Here is an 11,452-nt window from a genome sequence, read left to right as displayed (position 1 = left end):
AAATACTTTTCTTACTTTAAATTTTTGTGGGTACATAGTAGGTACAGGTATTGATCGACTTAAGACCTATGCAACTTATGACCATTCGACTTTACGACCACAATCGCTAGCCATGACTGCTCGCATCTGGCAGCGCAAACGTTGCCCAGCTGGGCGTATGACAGTGCGGACCAGCTTCCGGCAGCACTACCATCTCCGCGTGCATATAGCCTACTCAACTTATGACCAAATCATGTTACGACTGGTCTGTTGGAACCAATCATGGTCGTAAGTCAAGCACTAGCTGTATACAGGTATCGATCGACTTACGACCTATGCAACTTACAACTATTCGACTTTACGACCACAATCACTAGCCAAGACTGCTCTGCGTCTGGCAGCGCAAATGTTGCCCAGCTGGGTGTACGACAGTGCGGACCAGCTTCCGGCAGCACTACCATTTCCGCGTGCACCATTTCAACTGTTATCCCAGACTCGGTACAGCAATTTGTTTTTTTGTGTCTTGGATATTTTTCATCAAACCCCTCCCAGTAAACTTCTTATACATTTCGAAGCAATGGACCCAAACATCGAACGAGTTGCAAGCATTAAACGGATGGCGCACGATATGTTTCGTCCATATCGTGAAATTTATGAAGAAAAAAAGAAACATACAATTCAGACAAAGCTCACCATGTTTATGAAAAAACCAACTCTGGTAACCCCAACTGCTGCCTCAGATGATGACATCAACGATTCGCAGCCAAGCACCAGCGGCCAATAAAATGTTTCGTACATGTTTATATATTTTGATATGTTTTGCAATTGGGAAAATGTTTCCTATGGTATTTTTTACACCTGCATTTTGTATTTTTGTATGCACCTGTATTTTGTAATTTTGTATGTTTTGCAAATATTAAACCAATTGTACTGGTAATGCAGTGTTTTACTCAAACTTGATGAATGTAAAAGTGAGAAAATGGTATAGAGATGATACAAATGGCATAAAATGAACAAAGAAAATTATGATATGTAACAATAATGAAAGAAAATTATGATAAAATATGACTTAAAGATTTTTATAACATCATTTTACAGTACTGTAGATATAGCCTACTCAACTTACGACCAAATCGTGTTACGACCAGTCTGTTGGAACCAATCGTGGTCGTAAGTCGAGCACTAGCTGTAGTAACTTACAATTTTTCTCTAAAAACTTGATCTGTATATATTAGATAAAAATTATCTAGACAAAACTCCATAACCGTATTTTACCCCTCTAATCCAGTTATGTATGCTCTTGTTGTGCCAAACTCCTACAAACCTCAGTAAAGAAGGTTTCAGGTTCAAGAGGCCAAGAAGAGACTGTAGAGCCAGTAAATGAGACATGGGGTTGTATTAGGAGCTCACAGTCCAGTGGTGATAGAGGGGAAAGAATCCAGTGGCAGCGGGCTAGACAGGAGAACCAGCTATGCATAGAAGTGGTCCAGTGGCAGGGGGGTGCACAACACATCTCCCTTCCTACTGTCCCCTGGCAGAGGGCTGGACAACATAACTGCATGACCCAGTGTTGGTGGGCTGGGCAGGAAAACCACAACTGCCTGTAAACATCATTCAGCTTTATACAGGTTATATAGCATTTTCACTGAACACCCTCCCACTAATGACCTCCACCTGGCAACCTGCATTTACCCCAATACTCAGGGCCCCAATCCCCTGCATGGACCAGGTTTCAAGGGATGGGCTGGTGGGTGGGAGGGGGGTGGGGCTTAAGATGTTTATCATAGACAAGGAACACATCTCTGGTTTGGCCACTCCCAGATTCCCTAGCTCCGGGCACACATTCAGGTGCATCTGCCATACAGGGTCATTCTCAGGGGATGCTTAAATTATTGCTATCAGATGCACTTCTGCTGCAGCTCTAATGATTTACACGTCCCTAGTTCCTTGCCTGGGGTAGTCCCAGTACAGGGAAAGCAGCCCTTACAAGCTGATCTGATGCCATGTTAGGTACGCCTGATTTTGAATTGATTTTGGCTTTTAGAGAAATCAGATAATTTCCCCTGAGCTTTTTATTCTAGCTTTTTCATTGTATTATATTCATTTGTGTCTGCCACATTTCATATCAAGAAAGAATAACAGTGCCGCACATTAGAATCACCTGGAGAGCTTTTACAAATTTCAATTCCCAGGTCTCACCCAAATCAGAATGTCTGGAATAGTAAGCGGGCATCAGTGGTTATTAAAGATCCCCAGGTGATTCCAGTGTGCAGCAAAGTTTGGAAACCATTGGCACGACAGGTTTTAATCTCAGTTCTGACACTGGCCTTGCGATCTCGGACATATGATTTAACTTCTCTGTAGAGTTAAATAATATAAAAGTACCTACCTCATTGAGTTGTAGGAATGAAATGATTCAAAATAAAATGATTGGATCTGTGCCTAGAATGAAATAAGGAATGTGTAATTGTGGGGGCCGGGTTAAGATAATGTACTCCCTATATAAGTAGAGAAATATCATAATTCATTCTGAGTTAAATAGCCAGTCACACTCCATCCTTTAGCGTGGGTTGGCTTAACTACTGCTTCCCAGATAGTTTGAAAGTAGGCTCCATGGACAACGCCTTCAGTGGTGAACAAATAGTCTCTACGCTTCCAAAATTTGTATTTTATTGGGAAGATAATCTACAAATACGTACATAATTTCAGGCAGCTTTCAAAGAAGCCATGCCAAAGAAATAACCTTTACTCTGAATTCACTGTGGTCTCTGGCTAAGAAATACCTGGCAGAAGGGAAGTTCTTTATATTCTCTGAAAAGAAGTGTGTTTACCAAAGCATTAAAATGATGAATACATTTTTTAAAGATAAAGTCACAGGTCTCACACAAATACAAATGAACCTTGTAAAAAATTTATTTACTCATTAACCAGGGACCAGTAAGCTGTTAGAAACAGCTCTAAGCAGAATTTAAAGCATCCACCTATATCGTTGAATCAGGACTGGGGAATGAATTTACATATCGATGCAAAATAGCTTTCCCCAAGGCGGGGTAAAATACAATATGAAATCCAGTGGAGGAGTCTTACAGAGTTGCGCAGAGCACCACAAAGCAAGGCGAACAGCCCCACCCGGCAACGGAATGCCCAGGACGGGGTGCCAAACTATGGCTGTTTTTTCACTGAAGATATTCAGTAATTTTTTGGTCCATTTCAATGTGTTTCATAATTTTCCCTACAAAAAAAATCACTCATTTCTAAAAACCCAGCAGCTAAGCTGTCCTACGTTATCTTGTTTTCATGTATCCTTAATCCTTTTGCCTTTGGCAAGGTTGGATGGTATTTCCTCGCCCCCACAAAGGAGGCTTCGGAGGGAGGGGAGGGTGTAAATTCAAACCCTTCGCCCCTCCAGCCAGCCCCCCATTTCCGCAACAGGGGTGAGGGCACCTCAAAGCTGGGCTTGGTCCCGCCCCTTCCTAACAGACCCCGCCCCTGGCCCGCCCAATAATCGAGCTGCGCGCAAAGGTCACGTGACCAGCCCGTGACGCTTCCCAAGCGGTACGTGGCACACGGTGCTCAGGAAAGCCTGTGGTGCCTGCTTTGTGCCATCTGCGCCATCTCGTGTCTCCTTTTTCCCATTAAATGCCTCTTTTCTTGTGGGTCTCATCTCGGGGATGGTGAACTACGGGGCTACAGCTATCCTAGGCCCAAGAACCAACCCTTGCCCTCAAGTAACAGGCGGAGACTGGCTGAGGAGAGTTGCACTTCTAATTGGGCGTCAGGTCTTGTCAATCTCCTAGTTCTTCCAATCAGAAGTCGAGTCCATCCAGCCTTCCGTTCTCCATTGGCCTGTGTGGAGGAAGAGGGGTGGGTAAGCCGAAGTCGCTGCTCTCAGTGCGCAGGCGCGAAGGAGCTGACCGGGTCCCAGGCCGGGGGCGGGCTTGAAGACGCGTCGTTTGGTTTTGGGAGACCGTGACCGAGCCGTTTGAATTTGACTGCGGGGTGGAGAACGTTTGTCAGAGGCCCGGCCAAGAAAGGTCCTCGAGATTCCCAATGGTGTCCATGACTTTCAAGCGGAGCCGCGGCGACCGGTTCTACAGCACCCGGTGCTGCGGCTGTTGCCATGTCCGCACCGGGACCATCATCCTGGGGACCTGGTACATGGTAAGGCGGGCGGGCGTGGCGCGCACGACCAGGGGCCCTGAGGAGCCAGGCCTGGTGCGGAGGGGGTGGGACTGGAAACGGGGTGTTGGGTGGGGCGGGGACGTGGAGGGGCGCTGCTTTTCAGGGCGCGCCAACTCTGGGTGAAGTCCAGGTACTCTGGGGAAGGGACCTAGTCGAGGAATCGGAGTGGGGGGTGGTATGCATGGGGAGATTGTTCTTTGGCAAGAATTTGAGGAGAAAAGCGGGCTTGGGAGAGCCGAGGCGTTTCAGGCGAAGGGAAGAGGGTGCTAGGATGTGGTGGGAATTCCTCTGTTTTGGCTCTTTTTGTATTTCTGCGATCTGAAAGGCAGCCCCTCCCTTCCTCCTACCCACTGCTCCCTGGAATTTTTTCCCCTACTGAAACAATTAGGAACGGACCTTGATAAATGCAGCTTAGTTTCGACCTTGTCTTCCGGTTGGGAAAGCGAAAGATCCAGCGGTAATCCCGTCGTCTGTTTCCTGGACTTTGTTTTGTTACGATGCCTCTCTTGCGGGTCTTCAGAATCGCCTGGGGGCGATAGCATTTGCCCGAGTTTACGCCCGACCAGCTTTTGTCCTGGTGCAGCCGCCTCCCTGCGCAGTAGATGCTTCTCGTAGCCGACCCGCTGTTTTTACGGAGACCTTTATTGAGATCCATCCCCCTCCGTCCTGGCCACCTACGCTGGTATCTTCTGGGTTCCAAGATCTGTCCTAACCAAGTTGACACTTGTTGACTGGTGGTTCACTAGTAATATGTTTGTGATTTTTCTTTTTTAATTCACCGTTGATAGTATCCATGCACATTAAACCTAACTTGTCCGTGACTTCCAAATACGTGATTCAGTTTGGGTAGTTTTAGGTTATTAAGACTTCTTACATGGTCGACTTGGCCACTTTCTTTAATGAAGTCGTGAATATGGTTGTGTGGGGAGTGCAGCTTGATGATACTGTGCTGTTTTTGATATTTAACTGAACTGCAAAAGAGGAAGAGAGTTATCCCAGATGCAATCTGTTTTTCTCTGTACTCGCCGCTTCTCCCCACCCATTGTCTTGAAATCGTTGGTAAGCATTTGGACAAACGCCAGATGCGAATCATCTTAAATGAGGCAGATACTGTTTCCTGGCCCACCCTCGGTGGACTACCTGACTCCACTTTCCTCCTACCTGCCCTGTTGTTAGTTACCGTCTTGTTTCTGATGTACATTTAAAAAACAACACAACTTGAATGTGTAGGTTTGCTTGTGCTGAGTTTATTTTCTTGTTTCGTATATTTTATATTCAGAAATACTGTCTTATTGGTAGAACTATATCACATTTTCCCACAGAGACTCTTTTGTTCTGTATTTTAACTGATTTGGAATTCTAAACATAGTTAATGACCATCAGCTGCATTATGTTTCTAACTTCGTTTTCTGTCTTCTCCATTTTGCTGAGGGGCTGGGTCTAATTTCTTTTGTTTGTCCTTATCTCTGCCTTCTATTTCCCTAAGTGAATAATTCTAACCTTGAGGATCCTCCAGCCTCCTATCTAATTCCGTATTCCTCACCCCCAAAAGAGGACCTTCTCTCCTAAACTAAGAGAATCCATCGGCCTGGCTCTCTCGCCTGCAGTCTGAGTCTTCCCGTTTCTTCTTGGATCCTTCCCTCTACTCACAGAACAAAGGGTTCCTAACTCCTTGAGAGTACCACCATTTCTAATTCAACCATCCGGATGTAATTGGCTGTATTTCTTTTCAGCTTTTTTCAGGCAGATTTTTTTTCATGCTGTGGGTTCAGCTCGAAAATGAATAGAATAGCAGGAGAAAGTGGAACTACAAACAGGAAACTCAAAATGCAGAGAGAAAACCTTCAACAGGGGCGTTTATTCTTACAAAGTAGGGAGGAACTTACATCTGTTCCCTACTCCAAGCCCTTGTTTTTAGAAGGATTCATGTATCTCTGAAGACCATGCTTTAGTTTCATAATTTTAAAAAGATGCCATAGCTGTTCTTATTTTACGTATACTTCTCAGGTTAGTGTAAAACATTTTACTGTAAACTGCTTAAATCATTTCACCTGTCTTAAATTGATTGCGAGATTTACTGACTATGCAATGTAAAAGGCTTTGGTGGACATACAAAAGGAATAAACATAGGGACCATGTGTCATTTGTCTACTGTTTTCCTATTACCTGCCAAATGTTAGATTCTCAAATGTTTCTTGTCTAACACAGCATATGCCCTTAAGATGTTTATGTTACCACAAAGAACTTGGAACACAGGTATTAAAAATTTATGGTACACTGTATGAAGGAGAAGGGGAAGGTAATCAGTAATATAAGATTCTAATCAGAATAAGTACTGGAAAAAGGCCATTGTTTTGGTTTATTATAGTATTGTTGATGACTTTCAAAGGTGTAGCTTCAGTATCATAGCAATGTAAAGACAGTCTCTGCCAACTTGGGGAGATATGTAAGACTTATGAGACAAGACCACCTAGTCCAAAATGTAATATAATACTTTGAAACTAAGAGGGCTTGTCGAAGCAGTCCATTTTGTTCTCAGAAGCTGCTTTACTAAGACAGAGAAACAATATGGGGATGCGTGAGTATTAAATATCACTTCTCTCCGTACCTATCTTGTCAAGGTACTCTCTTCATTGATTCCTGGTTAGGCAATAATTCACAGTCTGCATAGGAGAATATTTATGTTTCTCTTTACTTGCCTAGGCCAGACTTCTGAGATGATGATTCCCCCTGTGTTGTGTGGAACTTGGGGGTGTCCCTCTCCCTCGCTATCAGTGACTGTATTTGATACAGTCTCATTGCTTTCTAGCCGTGGCTTCTGCTGGTCTAGTGTTAAAGCATTGTAACACTATATACTAAAATATTCATTGTATGGTATCAAATAGTGCTGTAGGACATAGAGAAAGCCAGAACCACTTATTATACACACCGGATGTACCAGCGCTGAAGTGTTAGCCTTTGGTATTTTAGATTGAAAAGAAGCATACCTGGTTAAGTAGCAGGAAATTTCCAGATGAGCTCAAGTTTAAATTTTGGCATTCCTGAAATTGTTTTTGCTATCATTTATTGAAGAATTTGAAGCCAGTTGATTTTTAACAAGTTTTTTTAAGGCGGTATAAGCTCAAATGTTTATTGAATAATTGAAAATGGACTTAAAAGTCTGTTGCAGTAGATATACTTTGTGGTTAATGGTGTGTACTACAAGAATACATTTTGATCATTTGTAATATTTTATCTCTTGGACTTAATATATGGCTAATTGTTCATGAGTGTCTCAACCATAAGCAGTTTGAAATTATGCATCTGGGAGAGAAGTAAAAACAGGTTTCCTTAAGCTCTATTCCTTTCCAGCCCTCACCTCTGACTTCAAGTAAGCATAGCTTGTTTATATTTCAGTTAGTTTCCTTCCTTAAACTAAGGAAGTTTTGTTCCTCTGCCTTTGCATATGCTATTCCTTCTCCTTGAAATGCTGTCCTCCCAAGTCACTTTCTAAAAACTTTGTTAAGGAAATTTTCATACATACAAAAGTGGTGAAATAGTATGAAAACCTCCCATTTATTCATCATCCAGCTTCAGCCATGAACAACATTTTGCCAGTTCCAGATAATTTGTTAACGGCTAGCTTACATATTTTCATGGTAAAGCTTTCTTCACTTCCTAACAAAGTGAGAAAAACAGAGGGATCTGTTTTTCTCACAGTGCACCTGCAAAAGTTTCTAGATGCTTCTTGTATGTACTTATTAAAAAGTACTCAGGACACATTGGTATGATTGTCTTTTGCTCCTTATTTTTCTCTCTACAGCAAGACGTTCTCCTGGAGGGAAAAGGGTGGTATCTTACTTTATAAAATGTGTGTTGCTGGGCTGGGGGCAGTAGCTCACGCCTGTAATCCCAGCACTTTGGGAGGCCAAGGCAGGCAGATTGCCAGAGCCCAGGAGATGAGACCAGCCTGAGCAACATGATGAAACCCCGTCTCTACAAACAAAAATATATGTATATGTATATATATTAGTGGGGTGTGGTGTGGTGGTGCATGCCTGTAGTCCCTGCTATTGGGGAGGCTGAAGTGGGAAGATCTCTTGAGCCTGGCAGGCAGAGGTTGCAGTGAGCCAAGATCATGCTGCTACTGTTGATCCTGGGTGACAGAGTGAGACCCTATCTCAAAATAAAATGTGTGGTGGCTAACTTATTAATCAAAACATTTGAGGTGTTCATTATGCATTTGTTGAATGGTCTCCTCCAAAAAATATGAATACTCCGTTGTATTTACATCTAACAGTAAACAACAAAACTTTTAATTATACATTTAAAGAATGTTTTAAAGACAGTCAATTTTGACCTTTATCAGATAACAGACTTTGCTTAGTTCTGTAGATTGGCCGTACATTTAAAAAACGTTTTAAGCCAGGCACAGTGGCGTGTGCCTGTAGTACCAGCTACCTGGGAGGCTGAGGCTGGAGGATCGCTTGAGTCCAGGATTCTGGGCTGTAGTGCCCTATGCGATCAGGTGTCTGCACTAAGTTCGGCATCAATATGGTGACCTCCTGGGAGTGGGGGACCACCAGGTTGCCTAAGGAGGGGTAAACCGGCCCAGGTGGGAAATGGAGCAGGTCAAGACTCCCGTGCTGGTCAGTAGTGCGATCGCACCTGTGAATAGCCACTGCACTCCAGCCTGGGCAACATAGGGAGACCCCGTCTCTTAAAAAAAAAAAAAAAATTTAAAGATAGTCAATTTTGATCTTTATGAGATAACAGACTTTGCTTAGTTCTGTAGATTGACTCTCCTGTGGGTGCTTTCTCTGCATGGGAAGCCCTTATCTGGATGCCTCCTTAAACCAGACGCACTGTTTTAATTATTATCTCAGTAGATACTGCGTCTGGGCAAATTACACTGTGGGAAAACTGAAGAATAATGACTTTTTAAAAAGTCTTCGAAGAATCTTCTGGAATAGGTGTGGCAATGAACCAAGAAAACAATCACTCTCTCTAAACCCTGTGCTTCCATGGATCTGATACGGTTATTTTGTAACAAGTCATATCTAACACATTTCTTATTGTACACACTTATAAGATGTATAAGAAGCTTTCAAAAACAATGCACACCACATGGTTTGACTGATTACAGTACTGTTCCCACACTGAGTGGTGAATTGAAGCCCTTGCTGCTAAAATATTGCTGCATTCTATACCTGTCCATATTGCCAAGTTCAGAAGTGAATAATTTTTTTTTAAGAGATGAGGTCTTGCTATGTTGCCTGTGCTGGTGTGCAGCAGCATGATTATAACATACTGCAGTGTTGAACTGGGCTCAAGTGATCCTCCCACCTCAGGCACCTGACTAGCTGGGGCTACAGACACACACCAGTGTCCTCAGCTTAATCTTTCTTTTTAAATTACATTTTTATTAACTTTCTTTCCTGAATACAGTGAAAGGAAAAAAAATGAATCAGGAATAAATATTTGGAATAGTTTGTTCATAGGTGGATATTTTCAGAGAAATTTTATATTGTAAGACTACAGTTAATTTTATGTATTTTTTGAAAAACTAAACATGTAACTTAGAAATATCAGCTTTAATCAGAGATAAATTGCCAGGGCTTATATATGAGCACGGGTAGGTGTTCATTGGTGAATATCTTCTTTAAGATCACAAGGACGCTAGGAGCGGTGGCTCGCGCCTGTCATCCTAGTACTTTGGGAGGCCAATGTGGTAGGATCACTTGAGGCCAAGAGTTCAAGAACAGACTGGACAACATAGTGAGATGCCATCTCTACACAAAATTTTTTAAAAAGTCACAAGGATGGATTTTCCAGTGTAATACTTAAAGTTGGGGTTCTAATGAAATGATGTGATCTAATGGAATGTAATTAAAAAAGATTTGAAAAAAGCTTTAAGAAGCCTTGAAATTTGTTTCACTATTCTTGATCCCTTTGATTAGTCCTACGATTTATTTTGTTTAATATTCAGGGATGTGCCCTACAGTGAAATGAAATTTGAAGTGTCACTAAAAAAAGATACAGTGGATGAGCGTGTGACTTATCCATGGAAGAGAAGAAAAGAGGTTGTTTTTTTTGTTTGTTGTTTGTTTTTTGTTTTTTTAAGGGATAGCCTTGCTGTTGTTGCCCAGGCTGGTCTCCAGAGCTCAGGCAGTTCTTCCCACCTCAGCCTCTGTAGTAGCTGGGACTATATATAGGTGTGAGATTTTTAGAAATCTTTCATGTGATAAAAATATTTAAGAAGGGAAAATAGAACTCCTAAACATTTTTGGCATGTCATTCCCTTCATTTAATAATTGGGTTTGCATGCTTTTCTTGACAAATGAACTTGTGTACCACAAAGAGCTTTTTCACTGTGACTTTTCTGTGTTTAGCAAACAAGAGTTTGCTGAATTGATTTCAAACTGATTTCCATACACAGACGTATAATGTTTTAGTAGATATATCTGATTGTTCTTTAATTAATTCACCTAGTTGTATTAGCTCATACTCATACCCCATACACACTGGCCAAAACTGTTGCAGTAAATGTGGGCAACAAAACAAATCAACCTTCAACTGGGGAGCCACCTTGCAAAAGTGATTGTTCCTGGTGAGTCCTCTAAAGAATTGAAAGTTAATGTACCTTGCCTCTGAACAATGCAAGGAAAGAGGCGTGCTGCTGGACATAGTAAGGTATAAACATTTTATAGCGTTAGATAATGGTTTCTTTTGGAAGGACCTCAAACAAGAGTTATTGGGGGATGGTTTTTTTTTTTAAAGAAGAGAGAAAGAAGAAAAAAAAGAATGAAGGAGAGGAAGAAAGAGAAAGAGGAAGAGGGAGAGAGAACAGGAGTGTTGCTTTATTGCCCGGGCTAGAATGCAGTCTAAAAATGGGCATGCCTATAATTGTGCTTAATAATAGAGACATGAAAAAAAGTGAGGGAAGAAAATAACTAACAAGCAGCCAAGCAATATTTCATTTAAACCTGTAAATAGGTGTGATGTGTACTGATAAGAGTGTATATTTTGTGTATTTAAAGTGGAGAGTTCTATAAATGTTAATTAAGTCTGCTTGTTCCGGATCTGAGTTCAAGTCCTGGATATCGTTGTTAACTTTCTGTCTCATTGATCTGTCTAATATTGATGTTGAAGTCTCCCACTATAATTGTGTGGGAGTCTAAGTCTCTTTATAAGTCTTATATATCTGGGTATTCCTGTATTGGGTGTGTATATATTTAGGATCTTTAGCTCTTCTTGTTGCATTGATCCTTTTATCATTATGTAATGTCCTTCTTTGCTTCTTTTGATCTTT

The 11,452-nt window shown here is 41.9% G+C and overlaps 1 protein-coding gene across 1 annotated transcript in view; it reads left to right on the top strand.

Moving 5' to 3' along the window:
- Window positions 1-3,507: 3,507 nt before the first annotated feature.
- Window positions 3,508-11,452, top strand: part of LAPTM4A (lysosomal protein transmembrane 4 alpha) — a 21,976-nt gene continuing 14,031 nt past the window's right edge. Inside the window, exon 1 of the mRNA XM_017526370.1 lies at window positions 3,508-4,140. Coding sequence (XP_017381859.1) covers window positions 4,030-4,140 — 111 coding nt within the window. The 5' untranslated portion in view covers window positions 3,508-4,029. The remainder of the gene's footprint in view (window positions 4,141-11,452) is intronic.

Source organism: Cebus imitator, unplaced genomic scaffold, assembly GCF_001604975.1.
Source record: "Cebus imitator isolate Cc_AM_T3 unplaced genomic scaffold, Cebus_imitator-1.0 Scaffold1, whole genome shotgun sequence".
NCBI lineage: Eukaryota > Metazoa > Chordata > Mammalia > Primates > Cebidae > Cebus > Cebus imitator.
The sequence above is the reverse complement of the archived record's forward strand: the minus strand, read 5'-3'. Positions and strand labels throughout refer to the sequence as shown.